This window comes from Lutra lutra, chromosome 10 (genome assembly GCF_902655055.1).
Source record: "Lutra lutra chromosome 10, mLutLut1.2, whole genome shotgun sequence".
NCBI classification, from domain to species: Eukaryota; Metazoa; Chordata; class Mammalia; order Carnivora; family Mustelidae; genus Lutra; species Lutra lutra.
Window position 1 is genome coordinate 20598889 of NC_062287.1, and position 19267 is coordinate 20618155.

Below are 19267 nucleotides of genomic sequence, written 5' to 3' on the forward strand. Positions count from 1 at the left end.
TTTTTAGATTAAATAGCTCATACAGCATGTCACCAAAGAATGTCAGCTTTACTTCCATTTTTATATATGAGAAATTTAAGGAACTTGTCGAAAAACTACCTAATATGTGTGTGTTTTGCTGGCTTGAGGGACTTTCTAAACTATAACACGCAGCGCCACCTAGCGGACCGGGCCAACGACTCCGTTGTGGGGTTAGTGCCCGCTAATGGAGCTTCCGTCAGGTTTTACCAGGCTCTGAAACCACCTGTTTTTCATGGTGCACTCTTGATTTACTCTCCCTTCCACCTTGTAAAGAGTGGGGATCACCACAGTCTCTCTGCTACAGGATCCCCTCTGGGTAAGGCACAGAGCACCACGTGCTTGAAGGCCACTGACCAAAGAGTGATGAATGGGGCACTCAGATGACCTCTAAGCCCCGCCTCCAGGAAGGCCGTGAGCCCAAGGGGTGCCATATTAAACACCATAGGCGTACCCCGTGTAGAGCTCTCAGTAAATTCATTTTTTAGCCTTCTGCTTCTTATCCCACCCCTGTGGGGGTGTTTTGGGGGTTGGCCATGACTGCTTAGAGTATGAAGGTAGAGGGTAATCTATCAGTCAATCCCCACAGCTGGCCAATATGGACTGGGAATCTACAGAAGGCAGGCCACGCTAAAATACTTTGTAGAAAGTGTATTTTTTGCCCTTAACACACAAACCTGCCATTTATGTATCTGTGTAAAACACACACGCACGCGCATGCTTTAGAAAGCTGTGGTGTTTTAGTTTCCAGCCTTAACACATTTTTCTCCGTGTAAGTAGTCACCCAAAACTTCATAGCTATTATCCATTGATCTCATAGTCGGACACCTTTGTTGGGGAATAAAAAAGATGGATTCAAGGTCAGAACCTACAAGTTTTCCCAGACTTGCTCTGTCAGCAACTCTCTCAGGAGGAGACAAATGGCTGTCTGTGCTTGTTAGAGGAGTCCAGGCTCCACTTGGCTGGCTCAACGTCTCCACACAGCTTCAGTGCACCTGGAAGCTTCAGTGCAAGTTCTAAAGAAGAGCACCTAGCCTGACCGCCTGCTTGCTCCGCTTTCCCCACGTGTCTGCATTCTCCTTTCTCCCCTCCAATCTGCTCGGAGGTATGTTTCTTCTCTCAGTTCTCACCTGTGAGCCCTAGGCCAGATGAAGAGACTAGTCCTTTAAAGTGTTCTGTCACAAAGCCTTATCTGCAAAGGTTTTCCAAACTGAATGGGATAGAGACAGTTCAAGTGTAAAAATAAATACACCTGGCCCTCACCAGTCCATGACTCCCCAGTCACCCATTCTCTCCTCTTTTAATTTAGAGCTTAGCCCCCACTGCGGTATCATCTCTACACTGACAACAGGATCCAGGACAGAAAGGGAAGGAGACGTGGCCCTGACTTCCTCAAGCTCTCAGTCAAAGCTCCACAAAGCTCAGTGTGTTTTCTTTCTAGTCGGAGACAGACCTCAGGGTCTGCCACGCCTGGTCGCACATGCTGGCTGTTGCGTGACACCTGGGCAAGTCAGCTCATCTCTTTAAGCCTACTTTTTTCTACTTTAAAGCCAGATTATAATAAATATATTGTAAAATTTAAAGACATTGAATTATAAGGGAACTAGTCTACTGTTGGCCTATAACACATGCTCAAAGTTCTCTTTCCATCCTGTTTTCTGGTTCTTCGTTTTAAGCCAGAATATCCTTCTTCATTTAGTTCTAGGGAGCTAGGAAGAGACTTCTTAAGTGAACCAGCCCAGGGGCTCTCCATTTAATAATAAATTTCGGTTGGCAGGGGATCTCACACAGGTATAAAGTTCTATCTAATCCTAGGAATGTACATTTCTCACCAGCTTTGGAGAAAAGGCTACAAAGCTAAAAAGAAATGATCATAACCCAAAATGGACTCTTATCACAATTAAATAAGGCACACGAAGGCTACCAAATTCAGAAAGGGAAAGAATCCAGAGATCTATAGCAGCAAGACAAACAACCAACACTTCCGTATCCTTCCTCTAATCCCCAAGTAAATTTGAAATATAGAATATAGATTGAGAAAGCTGTGGCCAAGAGTCTGAAGTGAAAACCAGTCCTTTGGTTGTTTATTGCTTTACTAGAGCAGAGGGAAGGTATACCTGTTGCCTGTACAGGTTCTGTGGCGCCATATGCACACGGTCAACAACCAACACCTGGGTAAGTCTTCCAACTCATCACATTAAAATAAGCTTTTGAACTTTGAGTGCCTTTCCTTTCCAAATGATCCCATCCTTGTAAATAAGAATCTTGGGTATTATCAAAAAGATGAGATTCTTCTGTCTCTTGGACAGTAGAAGCCAAAGTGCTCCTTTTCCCCTATCCACTTACTGATGTCTTGGTTGAAACTCTACTGGAAGTAGATCCCTGTTACTTCTTCCCTTTCAAAACAGATAGAAAACCCAAGGAACGAGTGTGAAGAAGACCACAACGTCCCTCTGAAGATGGTGGGAATCATCTCCGCAGGGCCAATTTTGCAACCCCATTTCTGGAAGCCAGGATTCAAGGGATTTGTCCTAGTTGTGCATGGATATTTCTCTGACCGTAAGGCATGACGGCTGTCCAAACAAGGCTCTGAACAGTACCTTTCTGCTCACCGGTGACATCAAACGTAAAGGACAGAACAGGGTCCTGGTTTTCCTGTACAGTGCTCAGTAGGACCGCAGTGGTTTGGCGTAGATTGGCTCTAGGACATGATGAATGAGAACCAAAAAGAGGCCTCCAAGGAAGACAGCAGTGAGGAAAGCCAGTAGGACATAGCGGCCAATGAAAAAAGAATCCACAATCTGTGGAGAGAAACATCAAAAATGAAATTACGGTCACTCCAGCGCCCTGCTTGTGCTCATCTGAAACCTTTGATGAGTGAGCCCAGTGTCTGTTTGCATTTGTGACTTCCAGTAACATTCTGCTCTGAGTCTCCTCTGTAAACCGTTAGGAAAGAACCTTAACTCTCTGAGCCAGAAACACAAGAAAAAGACAAGATTAATGAAGTACAGGGAAAAATATGGCTCAATTTAAGAGGAGGTTCACGAACACTGTGAAGACCTTGGATGAGCTCTTTTATGTTCTGAAATCAGTTATCTAAAAGAGTTCATGAGAAGCTTGCTTGCTTGGTCTTAGAAAAGCTCGTTTTTGTTGTTAAATTTTTTGTTACAGAGAATTTTAAATGCATATAAAAAGATGATAGTATAATAACCCCCACATATCCAAGATCAAGCCCCCACATCATCAACCCACTGCTGATTCTGGAGGGTTCCTTTTTAAAATGGAAAGGTGATTCTTTAGAACTGTCATCACAAGAGTCCTGGACCCTAACATTCATAATCCAGCACTCCAAGGCTTGGGCTAAATGGCCATTTGCCTGAGATATTAAAATGTTGAGAGGATAGATAACGAGCCCCAAACCATCCAGCTGGCCGCCCGGCAACCGATCATACTTGAAGCCCCAAAGCTGCTGGTTTTTGCTGACAAAACCTACACTTAGAATTGGCTCTGCCCACTTGTCTACTGTCCGCTGCCAGAGCTCTACTCTCCCCAGATCCAAATGGTGGTGCTTAAATCAGGGCAGGAAAAAGCAAATTAATCTAATGGACCTAATGGAGCAGGAACACAAACCAAGAGATGGGGTGACTGCACAGCTTCCCAAAGGGAAAAGAACCAAAAATATCTGAGAGGCGATTGTGGTAGACAGAATAATGGCCCCCAAATGTCCACATCCTCCACTCCAGAAATGGTGACTATGTTAGGTTACATGGCAAAGGAGAAATAGGGTTGTCAGTGGAATTGAGGTTGCTAATTGGATGACCTTTAAAATAGGGAGATTAGCCTGGATTCTCCAATCCAGGTGGGCCTGGTGTAATCATAAGGGTCCTTAAACCTGGAAGAGGGAGGCAGAAGAGAAGGTCAAAGAAAGAGAGGGAAAGATGCAAGTAGAGTTGGCGAGATGTTACCTTGCTGGCTCTGAGGATGGAGCATAGGGGCTGCTAGCCAAGGGTGGCCTCTAGAAACTGGGCGGACAAAGAAACAAATTCTTCCCCAGAACCTCCAGGAAGGAAGACAGCCCTGCCAACCCCTGACTCTAGCCCAGGGCGACTGCGTTTGGACTCCTAACTCACAGAACTGTAAGATAGTCTGTCTGTGTTGTAAGCCACGAAGTCGGTGGTGATTTGTTACAGCGGCAACAGGAAGCTAATACAATGGTGTGACACAGAGGACCTGCCAAGTCCTCGCACTGCTCTGATCACCGAGATCCCAAGATACCAAGAAGAAAAGGGCTGCTCCAGAGATTACCCCAACAGCCAACTTACAACAAAGGTCAGTTTGATAAAACAGCTTTAACATAACTTTGACCTTGGCTCCAGTACCGAACAAGTCTCTGTGGGCTACATGTTTGCTCGTTTGACACGTTTCACTTTTTAATTAGCCAATTAGCAGGCCTTGGGTGCAGAAGGCCCAGGTCATGTATTATTGATACAGTATCGAGCCAGGCTGCTGCAGGGGCCAGTGCTCAAACCCTGAAAATGAAAACACCAATTCTGTTGGCCTCGCTGATGGACATATTTTGCTCAAACCTCCTTCTTCTCTCCTGGGTCTGCAACTCATAGGACAGAGGATAGAGGGACTGAATTCAAAACAGTGTGTTCTCTGTGCCTTCTTCCAATATTCACATCCACAGCCATCCAGAGATATGGCCCTTCCTCACCCGCCCCCTCTCCGACAGGGAAATGGAGGCGGGAGTCTATTCCTGGCCCCCACACTTGGTATTTGCACCAACAGAGTGGTTTTCAAATGCTGACCAAAATCCCTGACACGTATGGAAATGATTCCTTACGTGTGTGGTATAATGTCCCATGGACTTTTCAGAACGAAATTCCTCCCTTTTGCCATGATTAGTTGTAGATAGAATTAGAAACGTGTGCCAATTTTAGTCAGGAAGTTGTATAATCCTGTGTACTGTGGTCTACTGTCAATGCTCACCCATGAACTCTCCGTGATGGCCCCCAAAATTCTGATGAGTCCCCAACAGTGAAGGTTTTGCAGACAGACCTCAGCTTGAATCCTTGCTCTGACTCTTCCCATACGTATATGACCCTGGGCAAGTTACTTAACCTCTTATACCCTTGGTGTCCTTACCTATAAATTGGGGATAATAACAGCACCTACTTTATACAATTTAGGGTTATCTTAGGTTTAAGTGAGATAATGCAAACAAGGTGCTTAGCAAACAACCTCACACACAGAAATCCCTTGAAAATGTTAGATGGGGCACCTGGGTGGCTCGGTCAGTTGAGCGTCCAACTCTTGATTTCGGCTCAGGTCATCTCAGAGTTGTGGAACTGAGCTCTGTAGCAGGCTCTGAGCTCAGTGGGGAGTCTGCTTAAGATCTTTCTCTCTCCCTCTCCCTCTCCCTCTTCCCCTTCCCCATCTCCTTCTCCCCCCACAAAAAAGTGAGTTAATGTCATCATTACACTTTAAAAAATGCAAATGGGAAGTTGAGAGGAAAGAAACTGCTAGAAGGAGTAATGGGAGATAAGAAGTGCCCCAGGCAGGAGTGAAACAGACAGGTGAGGTCTCCAAAAGGACTCTGAAGGAGGTGGTAACTGTCCCTCTAGAAAGGTGGGTGTGGGTTGATGGGGTTCCAGGAACGCAGGCCAGCTGATCCCCCAGACGGCGGTCAGTACCGCATTCAGCTGTCTCCACAACCTCTGCTTTCCACAGAAATGCTCTCTCCCCACCTACCTTCTCTATGGAGAGTTGTCCCGTCAGAGCATAGGTGGAGGAATCGAACACATGGAGATGGGCGAGCACGCCGCTCAGCACGCTGCTCAGCACACCCAAGGCACCGCATACACTTTGGCCAGGATCTGGGTTTCTGCACCCGGACTACCGGGATGGGGACACTTGCACTTCAGGGCTAGGCCCTGTTCCTATTGTGAACTCATTTTCTCTTCTCCGGCCCCACAGTGTCAGGTGGCTCTCGGACACACCGCTCGTGCAGCTGGATGCCCAGCGGGCGTCGAATCAGGCAAATAACTGGCACGTGGTTTGGCACATGTGAGTCACAGTGAGATTTTTGTCCCGGCTGAAAGGACAGGGGAATGTAAAACTCCCTCCGAGCTATGCCCACTCTCGTGTTAACTTTACGCTTCTAACACATTTCAGCCAGCCTGTCGTAGGGGGAACAGCTCAGGGCAAGATGGAGGTGTAGATCAAGGGAGACAAGAGTTATGACTCAGGAGGCGAAATAAAGCCAGTAGTTGTACCTTCATTTCGACCTCAGGGGCTGGGACTTCACCAGCTCGGGGGAAGAGCAGCAGAACCGACGTGACAATCAGAGCACCAAGGAACACGAAAACGACAGAGAACCTGGGGTCCAAAGACAGAATGTTACGAGCATGGTTTACAGATTCCTCTCTCTTTAGTTAGGTCCTGAGCAGCTTTTCCCTGGAGCCAATATTCTAAGTTTCAGTCTCTTAACAAGGCCCAGAGCCCTGCTGCCCACGCTGTCCAGAGAATTTAGAAATCTCTCTTCAGCCCAGAGCCTTTCTTCCTGGACAGGTCCCCAACTGGATGCATTCCGGCTGATGCCTGGTAATCCCAAAATCCTAAGAATGGGAATGGGTACTTTTCATTTTGCCTCTGTGTGCTCGTAATCATGAACAATCAAAGCAGCCCTTCCCTCTTCTCAAATTCTCTGTCTTTAGCTGGAAGACTGGTAAGTCACACAGCTCGCCGCTTCATCCCAACACGGTCTGGCCACAGCACAGCTCTGCAGTGTGGTCAGGGTCAGTGTGCTGAGGCCAGTGTCCTACAGAGAGCCAGCCTAAGCCATCAGCACGTCTGCAGTGTCCCCACGCCCAAGTCAGAGCCTCAGGGACTGGACCAGGCAAGTGCCCTAAGTCGGAATAGTTCAGAAACACACATACATACACCCTCCCAAGAAGTTCAACAGGCAGCGAATGCGGATTTCCTTTTTGTCTCTTCTGTCCCCCCCATCGCCTCCACAGTGAGAGCTAGAAAACACCACTTCCTTTTTCCTTTCACCTCTGCGTCAGAGCATAAATAATGCAGTCAGTGCTTATGATAACAGGTTAAAATGCAACTCATTCAAACTGCCAGTAATTACAAAAATGATCTTCTGGATTCTAACAGTTTCACGAGCATCAGCGATTTCACTTCTAATTGCTTTTACCTTGGACTCCCCGCTGGAGAGAAGGCCTTACCTGGCTATCCCGGAGGCTCTGGATAACAGCACACACAGCAGCAGCACCAGTACCCAGAGGAGGGCCAAGAGGAACACGCCGGCCCCCACCCCCAGCACGGTGCCAGCCATCTGTGGGGGAGAAGAAGTGTAAGCACTACACCCTGCTCAGCCCCGGCGCCCCCACCCCCCGGGCACCATGCACCCCGCACACCCCCTGCGCCAGTTCTGCCTGTCTTCCTCCCACTCCCCGTGTGCGTGAGGGTGTTCAGACAAATGCAAATACAGAAAGTCTGAACTCAGTCTGACGAACTTCTGATGACTGACGTGATGGAAGGATTAATTGGTACAGATCTCTGGGGGAAGTCCAGTCCCTTCAGAGGAATTAGAAAACTGAAACCCTGGGATGCCTGGGTGGCTCAGTCGGTTAAGCATCTGCCTTCAGCTCAGGAAGTGATCCCAGGGGCCTGGGATCAAGCCCCGCATTGGGCTCCTTGCTCAGTGAGAAGTCTGCTTCTCCCTCTGTCTGCTGCTCCCCCTGCTTGTGCTCCCTTGCTATTTCTCTGACAGATAAATGAATAAAATCTTAGGAAGGGAAGGAGGGAGGGAGGGAGGAAAGAAAAGAAAAGAAAGACCCAGATAATCACAAGACAAAAATGTCCCCCCGTGTCATTGAGATTTTCTTCACCAAAGGAAGCAAACTCCTAAGCCCTTGAAGAAGACAAGGACAATGAAGAAGAAAGGAGCCTCACTCTATTCGAGCATTCACGGAGTGCTAAGTATCTTACAAATACATTTCATTTAATCACGGCCGCAGGTGTCTGAAGTAGGTCTTACTACAGCCGTGTCACAGAACACGTAAGTGAGGCGTCATGCGAAGGGCTATATATTCACAAACCAGTGGCTTACAATAGAACGGTATCCTCTCACGGTACTGGAGGCCAGAAATCTGAAATCAAGGGGCCTGCCAGGTTGGGCTGCCTCTAGAGGCTCTACAGGACAATGCTTCCTGGATCTTCCAGCATCTGGAGGGCCGGGCACTGCTTGGCTTGTAGCTGCATAGTTCCAATTTCTGTTTCCATCTTTCCATGGCCTTCTCCTTTGTGTCTCTGTCACTTCCTCCTCTGTCTTTTATGAGGACACTTGTAGTGGACTTAGGGTCCACCCAAAGAATCTGGTTTGATCGCCTCTCAAGATCCTCAGTTATGTCTGCAAAGACCCTCCTTCTCCATCAGGTCGTGCTCCCACGTTCCAGGGATTAGGATGTGGGCATGATCTTTTGAGGGGCCATCACTCAGTGGGCCACCCACTCCACTGAGTCTAGAGCACGCCCCCTGATTTTTCACTTCAGTATCAGAGACAAATCTTAAGCAAATAAATTCCACCTCAGTTCATGGTTTTCTTTTTTTATTTTTTTAAAATTTTGTTTATTCATTTGACAGACAGAGATCAGAAGCAGGCAGAGAGGCAGGCAGAGAGAGAGGAGGAAGCAGGCTCCCTGCTGAGCAGAGAGCCTGATGTGGGGCTCGATCCCAGGACTCTGAGATCATGACCTGAGCCGAAGGCAGAGGCTTAAACCACTGAGCCACTCCGGCACCCCTCATGGTTTTCTTTACCGTGATGGTTTCAATACCACAAAAATTATTATCTATGAGAACTTCTGTCATAAAGGCATTGGAAAGTTTGGAAAGGAAGACCTGGGCATAAACTGCCAAACAAACAAATATTTATTCAACCAACATCTATTCTGTGCCACGGTCTGGGGATCACAAGGGCAGAAAAGACGTATCTTCTGACAGAAGCTGCAGGCCCACTGGGGAACACTGTCATGTAAACAGCTATCCACGCCGCACTCTGATAAGGAGACAACATACAAAGTGGGACAAAGTGGGAGCTGAGGCAGCGCAAAAGGAGAAGGGCCTCAATGAGGAGGTGACTTCCCATAGGCCCATTTGGGAAAGAATCCATGTGGTAAGAGGACAGGTACGGGGAGGGGTAGGCCAAGAGAGGAGTGGCAGCAGGTGGGCTGGGCTCTCACTTGCTTCTCTAACCTATCTGGGGTGCCCCCCCCATTAGAGAGCATGGTATTACCCCAATAACTCTAAAGTGCCAAGAGTTTCCCCACTACTGGGTCCCTGTACTTGCTGTTTCCACTGTCTGGAATTAATCCACAAGCCCCACAAACCTTCCACTATTTGTGGGGCTGGCTTCTCCTCATCTGTCTGATCTCAGCTTTAAATGTGACTTCCTCAGAAAGGTCTTCCCTGATGGCTCTGGTTAAAGGAACACCCCGAACAATTACCCTCCATCACTCCTTATTTCCTTCAGGGTTCATTTCACAAACTGTAGTTCACTTTTTAACTTACTATTTACCGGTTTACTTTCTATGTCTCCAACCAGGATAGCAAACTCCAAGAGGACAGAGATTTTATATCTTGCTCCCCACAGTATCCCCAGTTCTTACCACAGGTATAATAAGCAAGAAAAATTTGTTGGATGAATAAATGAAGCAGTGCTAACAAATCCACAGAAATCGAGTGAAGGGCTGATACGATCATATTTAACTTTAGCAAGAGGATTGTAACTTCTGGCCAATATGCTGGACAGCCCTAACATGGGAAGTACCTCGCACGACAGTGGACACATAGAAATGCTTCGTAAAATTGTGCAAAAAGAAGTCAATACACAGCAGAGCTCGGGAGCAATAATGGAAAATCATTAAGTATCATAAATGAAAGCACATATCAAAATCTGAGTGGTGAGCAGGAGCTGAGCCCAAAGGTCTACAGGGTTACTGAAACCAGCCGCAGACCCCTGGAGTGGTCCCTCCTAGACAGATGAGGTCTCAGACCTACGACACAGAGAACCGAATGGAGAACAAGGCATAAAGATAAGCCCAGAAAGGGCTCACTTGTCTTTGAAACAGGGACTAGAACATTTACTACTGACTCTGTTGGAAGAAAGTTGGCCAAGTACCTCAGGCCGTGAGTGAAAAACAGACTAACCCAAGAGAAATCTGAATCCCAAGCCAATACCACATGCCAGTGCGGGGTTCAAATCATACTACCAAAGTGGTATGGGAATCTTGAGAAGGAAGATTTACATAAAACCAGTCTCAAAGTGAGAAACTCGTGGGATCCCGGCAGAGACAACTGAAACCTCTTGGTAGGGATGCCACACAAGTCAGCGGGCAAGGCTCCCACTAGAGTGGGTATAAAATAAATTTGTTTTTAGACATAAAAGGAGTGAAATGGCTGTCATAGCTATACTTTAGCAAGAATGAAAATGAACCAAGAAAGAAGGCATGAGATGTAAGGAGGGATGGTAAGAAAAATACTGGGTAATATTGATAGTAAAGACTTCTGTAATGATAAGAAGGGCTAATTGTTTGAGGAGTTAAAAACAAGGAAGAACAATAGCAACACAATATGGATAGGTCTCCTCAGGCAAGGGAACCAAAAGCAAAAATAAACTATTAGGACTCCACCAAAATAAAAAGCTTTTGCACAACCCAGGAAACTATCAACAAAACAAGAAGGCAACCTAGTGAATGGGAAAAGATATTTGCAAATGGTATTTTCCATAAGGGGTTAATACCCAAAATACATAAAGAACTTACTACAACTCAACACCAAAAACCAATCTGATGAAAAAATGGGTAGAGGTTCTGAAGAAACATTTTTCCAAAGATATCCAGATGACCGACAGACACGTGAAAAGATGCTCAACATCACTCATCATCAGGGAAATGCAAATCAAAATCACAATGAGATATTACACTAGTCAGAATGGCTAGACAAGAAAGAGACAAGAAAGAACAAGTATTGGTGAGGATGTGGAGAAAAGGAACCTTCATACACTACTGGTGGAATGTAAATTGGTACAACCACTTGAAAAATAGTATGGAGGTTCCTCAAAAAATTAAAAATAGAAATACAATATGATTCAGTGATTCCACTACTGGGAATTTACCCAAAGAAAATGGGAACACTAATCTGAGCAGCCTATGTTTATTGCAACATTATTTACACTAGCCAAGATATGGAAGCAACCTAAGTGTCCATGGATGGAAGAATGGATAAAGATAAGGTAGCTAAAGAGGATTAAAAGGTACAAACTTCCAGTTACAAAATAAGTCACAGAGATTCAATGTGTTGTACACCTGAAACTAATATAACACTGTATGCCAATTATACTTTAATAATAAAGAAAATAAAAACAAGGAAGAGCTGAAATATTTGTCAACAATTACGTGGAAGATGAGAAAGGACAGTTCCAAGTGAAATTATTGGTTATCATTTTGCTCTGGAAGAGATGCCAGTTAATGATTACCTGTAGGCTTTGTTAAACTAAATCTGCATGTTAAAAAACATATAGGTGAACACCAAATAAAAGAAACAGGGTAAATAACTTCCACACTAATAGAGTGAAAAAAAAATAAAGGAAGAGGGTAGAAGGTAAGAGTGGAGAGAAACAAAGAAAAAGCAAGGAATATAGAAAATACAACACAAGATTGTAAAATAAACCCAAATATAACAGTCATCATAGTAAACACACACGATTATTCTCAAATATTAAAGGAGATTTTCATACTGGATGTTGTTTAAACCAGCTCTTTGCATGGAAAGAATAATGAGAGAGATACTGGAAAAAAAAAAAGGCAACTGATAAAGAAACTGAAAGAGCAAATACAAATAAAACAAAAACAAGGGGGAAAGGGGAAGATGGGAGGATGTTGTCCAACAGATACAGAGTTTCAGTTTTGTAAAATGAAAAAGTTCCAGAGATCCCTTGCACAACAATGCGTATATCCTTAAGACTACTTAACCAAACATTTAATGTGGTTAAGATGGTGAATTCGAGGTATGTGTGTTTTACCACAATTTAAAAAAACCCAAACCAAACAAAATAAAATCTGGTGAAGCAATATTAGTATCAAACAAAATAGAATGGAAAGCTTTGAAAGGTATTAAGAGTGACAGTCCCTAACAGGAAAACTGAACAACAACAACAACAACAACAACAACAACAACAAAAAACCAACTCAGGACAAATATAAACCCAAGACAAAATTTTAAAATATGTAAAGTCAAAAGGAATCACTGTAATAAATGAACAAACCCACAAATTTAGTGGAGATTTTAATATACTTCTTTCAGAAACTTAAAGTGAATATATGAATGGCCAATAAAGATATGAAAGGTGCTCAACTTCATTAGTCATCAGGAAACTGAAATGAAAACCATCCTGCAGTACCTCTAGATACCCACCAGAATGTCCACGAAGGTATAAACTTCCCAGTTATAAAATAAGTATGTCAGAGAGATTCGATATGTTGTACACCTGAAACTGTATGTCCATTACACTTCAAAAATTAAAACAAAATAAGGAAGAGTGAAAACATTTGTCAACAGTTACGTGGAAGATGAGAAAGGGCAGTTCAAAGTTAAATTCTTGGTTATTATTTTGCTCTGGAGAAGGTAACACCACCAAGTGTTGACAAAGATATGGGGTAAATGGAACCCTGATTCAAAGAAACCAAACGTCAAAAACCTTTCATGAGGCAACTGGGGAACTCTGAACAGTATTTGCATATTGGATGGTATTAGGGAATTATTATTTTGTTTTATATGTGAAGATATTGGGGTGTCTGGGTGGCTCAGTGGGTTAAGTGGCTGACTCTCGGTATCGGCTCTGGTCATGATCTCAGGATTATGAGATCGAGCCCCAGGTTCCGCTCTAAGCTCCGCTCAGAGTCTTGCCTGTCCTTTTCCCAATGTTCCTCCCCTCACTCATGCTTATCCACATGTGCTTTCTCTCTCTCTCCCCCAAATGAGTAAAATCTTAAAAAAAAATGTGATGACACTGTGGTTACACTGCTAAAAGATTACAACATACATATAGACATGCACAGACATACCACCGATAATATATGTCCCGGAACTTCAGGATTATCCAGGGAAAGGTGAAGGGGGTTAACATGAAATAGGACTGGTCATGCAATAACCGTTGAAGCTGGATCATGAGTACATGAGTGTTTGCCATACTATTTTTTACACTTTTGAATGTATTTGAAACTTTCATAGTAGAAAGGTGCGTGAATTTCTGTGTATAAGTAGGAATAAATACAAAGAAAGGTGTGTTAAGATTTTTACAGCAAAAATTGCTAAACTTCATTCAAAGGTATTAAAAAATATTTTATTTATTTATTTATCTATTTATCTATCTATCTGTCTATGAGAGAGAGAGAGAGAGAGAGAGAACTCGCAAGGAGGTAGGGAGAGGGACAACAGACCTTGTGCTGAGTGAGGAGGTCAAGGCAGGGCTTGATCTCATGACCCTGAGATCATGACTGGAGCCAAAACCATGAGTCGGACATTCAACTGACTGAGCCTCCGAGGCACCCCCAAAGCTATTTTTCTTTAAAGGCCTGAATAGAATAATCAGAGTAGAGAAATAACCAACATTCCTGGACGGGACGGTTCAATAATAAAAGATCTCAACATCAATTCAATGCAATTCTAACCAAAATCTCAAAATAATTTTTTGTGGAGCTCATGGAACTTGAAAACGTATCCCAAATTCATATGCAAGAGCAAAAGCCCAAGAATAGCGAAAACAATTTTGAGAACTAGGAGGGAGACTTGCCTTTCTTGTTACCAACTGCCTCAAGACACATTATAAAACCAAGGTAATTAAAACAGTGTGATTTGGCATAAAGACACATGGATCAGTGGAATAAAATAGAGAGCCCAGGAACAGATCCATGCATTTATGAAAACTTGGTACAGGACAGAGTTGGTTCTGATTCAGCAGGTAAAGGATTTCATGGATGGTGTTGGGACAAATGATTATCCAATCAGAAAGCAGTCATATTCGACCTCTACTTTATGTCATATACAAGCCAATTTTAAATGGAAAGTAATTCATAATAAAACAGCATATGTTTAAATATACAAATGTTCAGGCTGACTACACCAGAATATATAATGAAGTACAGCAGTCAGATGCTTGCACCTAAACTTAGAATCCTCATGAGCGCAAAGCTACAAATGCGGGCCCATGCAGGTGTGCTGTATGGCAACTCAAATACCACGAGCTGGGCTGCCTTCAGCTCTATGATTTTCTCAAGTGATGAACAACTCTTGTGAAAGTTCCAAAACACAAGTAAGTATAATTTCCCCTTGATTTACATTTGAGTTGCATTCCTGGAAATTTTACTATGTCACACTGTGCCAAAGAATACATTATGTTTATATGAAAAATGGAGTTAGGTTCTAGGCTGAGATTGGAAATGAGGATCCTGTGGGACACTTGAAAATGGTGCAGGATGCAGGACAATTCTTCACGGCAGCCTAGCATCCCCAGCCCTGCTCCGTAAACCCCAGTAGTGTCTCCAAATCACAATAATAACCAAATGTGCTCTCACAAATTCCAAAATGACCAACGGGGTGGTACCATCCCCTTGGAGAACCAACACTCTAGAAAAACTCTTGCATAAAGAGACATGTACAAGGATGTTCACTGCAGTTTTTTTTCAAAAGAGCAAAACATCTGAAAAAAACCTAAAGGTCTATCAATAAGGGAATGGATACAATATTATATACTCATCGTGAACACTTAAAATGAACTTGGCTATCTGTATTGATATGTTATCTCCAAAACAACGTTGAGTGATAAAAGCAAATTACAAAATGAAGCCCACAGTGTGATACCACTTGTATTTTCAAGATTAAGAAAGTAAGAAAAGTAACAGATTGTGCCACTCAGTGGCGCAAATAAGCATCTGATTTTTGGTTTCAGCTCACATTGTGATCTCAGGGTCGTAAGATCAAGTTCTGTGTAGGGCTCTTCCTCAGCATTCTCTGCTCAGTGTGGAGTCTGCTTAAGTTTCTCTCTCTCCCTCCCTCAGCCTCCCTCCCCGCCCTGCACTCTCTCACACAAGGTCTCTCTCTAATATAAATAAATCTTTAAAAAGTGACGTATTGTTTACAAAATGCATATATATTGTACAAATATAAACACATCGGCATGGGGTGCCTGGGTGGCTCAGTGGGTTAAAGCCTCTGCCTTTGGCTCAGGTCATGATCCCAGGGTCCTGGGATAGAGCCCTGTATCGGGCTCTCTGCTCGGCAGGGAGCCTGCTTCCTTCTCTCTCTCTGCCTGCCTCTCTGCCGACTTGTGATCTCTGTCTGTCAAATAAATAAAATCTTTAAAAAAAAAATACATGGGCATGAACGATGCACACCAATTTCCGAAGGAAAGCAAATGGGGCCAGAAAAGAGAACAGAAGGATCTTAATTAAATCAGTGATGTTTTGTTTCTTTAAAAGAAAAAACTTGAGCAGATGTGCCAAAATGTTCATGTTTGTTAAGCTAGTTAGTAGGGCATAGGTATCTGTTATACTAGCCAATGTAATAGTCTCAATTTATGAAATTCTTCAGAGAATTCTTAATTTTTAAAGTGGCAGCTGGAGGCTCAGTGCATATGAATCAAGATCAGAGACCAGACTGAGGACCAGTAGGGGACTCTCTGGATAAGGGATGATGAGGGTCTGGCCTTCTGTCTTAGCCGTGGAAATGGAAAGGAGTCAAGGGAAAAGGTATTAGAGATGACTCAGGTTTCCTGCTTAGTTGACTGTGCTGATGGCACTACCCTAACAAGATAACTAGTCAAGTTTAATTGCTGATGTTTGGGATAAATTGTAGAAATAACTTGTAAAACTTGGACCAACTCTAACACCTAGAATACAAGGCAAGTGGTGGTCGAAGTTGGTACCATTAGAAACAAGGCCCTTCAATCCCCCATGGAATATTAAAGGTTCATGAGACACTGGGAATCCGTATGTGGCATGGCTTTAAAGTAATGAGACAACTATCCCCAAGCTCTTCTAAGAATGCGGTTCATCACTTTATAACCAAACTGTGTACATTTTCTGGCTAAGCATGGAAAGAGAAGCCTGAATATAGTATAGAGTGCTGCTGTGGGAAAGATGTGAACATCTGGTCATTTTATCTTGTTAATTCTGTGTGGGAATAATACTAGTGATTATTTCTCATAGTGGAATAGCTAAATTATTGAGTAAATAATTGATTAATTATTGAGCAAGTAATTATTGAGCTAAATTATTGAGTAAATTGTTGAGTAAATAATTATTGAGTAAATAAATATGATTAAAAAATTAAAACAATGGTGTTTTGGATTCATGTCTGGGACTTTTTCAAACCTTCTTTGAGAACAGATGGTTTAGCCAACTTGCTTTCCAGAGTAAGTCCACTTAAGTCTGTGGCATTTAAAGCAGGTGGACTAGAGTCAGAATAAAGTAATGTCTCCATTTGAACACCCTGTTTAGTAGCTGACGACCAGAGCAACCCCAGGGCCAATTTCCCCCCTCTGTGCTCCTACTGTGAGGTCTTTCTTTGGAAAGAGATTGTCCCAAACTTTTAGAGGTCTGTATAGTGCACTGCTCATTCATTTATTGTTAGTTCTACATACCCTTTCTCACAGCTCTCAGAGAAAACTGAGAGAGGCATACATTCATGCATACAGCCCAGTAGATTAAAAATACACTGCTCGCCATGGCTGTCCATCATGTGTGAGTATACTAATGGTCATTAGGAGATGACTTACCGTCAGGTACAAATGTGGATTCCGTGGAGGGTAAGTTGGTCCTAGTGGGGCTGGTGGTGGGAGCTAGATATCTAACCCATTCCTACATTCTCAGACTCAAGGCCTTGAAGGCAGCAGAAAACAGAGATTACAGGAATGAATGGCCCTTCTTCAGGATTCCTTTCCACTTTCCTTTATAACCATTCCAAACCTTCAAATATAATGGGGTTGGGGGGGGGGGGATATCACACATACATTTTTCTAATGTAAATTAGAAATGTAAACATTTCACTACGGTTTGAATTTTAATGTACTAGGATAATGCTTCTACCTTTGTAATTAAATAAAATGCAAGCCTGGGAGAAATCAATCGTGGAGCTACCTAAATGCCATCCATGTGGCATCAGGTCCTAACGCACTGCGAGAAAAGGGGGATCCGTGGATCCAGACACGTCCTTCCACCCACTTTCCTGGGCGGTGTGCGGGCCGTCTGGAAGCTACCTCCCCAGGCGCTCCCCGGACAGCAGCACTCCAGCGCTAGAGTCAGCACCCCAGAACTGGGGCTCTAGCGTCTCTCCCCAGCCCTGCGGCTCGTTCAAACTGGCGGCAGGAAAACGTCGCCCCCAGGTCTCATCAGAATGTTCGCCGGGCTACCTCGCAGTAACTGGAGACACTACGGTCTCGGTCATAAGGTATTTGAATCAGACACTGACATTTCACTTTCTTAGGAGCATGACCAAAAAAGCATCCCTTTTTTCTCAGCCCCAATTAAGTGTTTATTAGCCGCCGGGCCTTGGGAGCAGGTCGGCGGTAAGGGTGGTCTGAGAGTCCGCGCAGAGCCATCCGCCCGCGGCATCTTCTAGCCTTCTCAGCCCCAGCCTCCGCCATTCTCCCTTCGCCGCAGCACCCCACGCCCCCGCAACTTTCCTCGCCTCCCCCTCACCTGGCCCTCCCTCTCCCAGGTCCCCTACTCACACCTCACTGTCCGGCCCGTTCCAGCCCACAGGGGCTTCGGTCTACTTATGACGAATCACAAGTGGGCTTTCATCCAGGTGATTCCAGATTCGCTAATCAGCGCCGCTCTTTCAACGCCCAGCTTCCTTCTCATTTGCTTACAACAGCAGCGCCTCCAGGCAACGCTGAGCGTGGCGGGTGGGCACGTCGCACTCCGTTACGCCCTGCGATTGGTGGGTGCTATTGGACCCGAGACCGGCCTCAAGTTCGATTGGATCGAGGCAGTCCTGGCTCCGCCTCCCGTCCCACCCTGTTGTCAATCACACCATCTTTTAGGTAACCCGCGGAACCATTGGTCAGTGTAGCGTGGGGGCGGGTTGTTAGGCGGCTCTCCCGGCCTCCCTCGCTGTTACTATGGAGACTACAGCGAGGTTGTGAAGAGGAGGTAGGCAACACCTTCGCCTAGTCTCGAAGTCCGAGATTTGTACAGCGGTTTAGACGTTAATGTCTGTTTCGGAGTCTGATGGACATCTCAGTCCCCGACCCACTGGTTTGGGTGGATGGTGGGACTCCAGGAGCAAGTCAGGTTAGGCCTCGGAGAGGTGAGGTCAGGCCCTGACATTGAGGGTCCCAAAAACCTCCCACCCCATCCCACCCCCGGACGGAACCGAGTCCGAAGCACAAGTTGTATGTACCAGCGTCATATTTTCGTTTATCCTTGCCTCGCCTAATTTTATTTGGAGCTGTTCTTCCGTTAGCCTTAGGAAGTAGACTGTGGCAAGAATGATTCTTCTCATGGGACAGACTGAAGAAGCGAGGCCAGTGTCCATAAAGTAAATCAGTAGCCACACCTCCAGGCGGCTGGAACTGGTCCATGCCTTAGCCGACTGCTGTTACCTAACTGCAAACTAAAGCTCGCCGTGATTTTGTTCCAAAGCTTTGTATGGCCCGTTAGACCAAAATATCCATAAATCAGGCCATCCAATGGAAATAGGACAGAGGATACACGCTCCACAGCTGAATCAGGAAGGAAAAACAGACAACACTCAAAATAAACAATACCAAATTTGAGAACTGTAGTACTTGCATCTTTGACCTTAGACAACATTCTGAAATATCATGAAGCAAACTATTCAGTCCTGAAACACTGAAGCTCTGATTTAGGGAATTCAGCTCCTGCGTCAGAGCTTTATGGGTAAAATGGAAGAAGATGGTTGAATTCCATTAAATGTAAGTCTCAAATTTACTTTTAAGGTTTCATTTGCAGTCATATGTCCTAACAAACTACTACTTATGTGTTTAACAACTGAACCACTTGGCCCAATGCAGAGCTCTGAGGTTAAGAAAGCCATTATTTTGATTAATTCATTTCATTGGAATCGAGTGTTAACTGTGGCTAAGCACTGGTAGAGACTATAAGGATACAGAAAATACTGTGTGATTCCTGTGATTACTTAGTAAGCTACTGTT

The 19267-nt window shown here is 44.4% G+C and overlaps 1 protein-coding gene across 2 annotated transcripts; it reads right to left on the minus strand.

Moving 5' to 3' along the window:
- Nucleotides 1-2075: 2075 nt before the first annotated feature.
- On the minus strand, nucleotides 2076-18017 carry TMEM218 (transmembrane protein 218). Of its 2 annotated transcripts, none has more exons than XM_047692121.1 (4): nucleotides 17819-18017; nucleotides 7257-7366; nucleotides 6297-6399; nucleotides 2076-2819 (listed from the first exon to the last, which is right to left on the minus strand). In XM_047692121.1, the coding sequence occupies exons 2-4, from the start codon at nucleotides 7364-7366 to the stop codon at nucleotides 2685-2687; spliced, it is 348 nt and encodes a 115-aa protein (XP_047548077.1). In that variant the 5' UTR covers nucleotides 17819-18017; the 3' UTR covers nucleotides 2076-2684. The 2 variants fall into 2 exon arrangements, with proteins under 2 accessions (XP_047548077.1, XP_047548078.1); XM_047692122.1 differs by lacking the exon at nucleotides 17819-18017 and adding an exon at nucleotides 16865-16938.
- Nucleotides 18018-19267: the final 1250 nt, after the last annotated feature.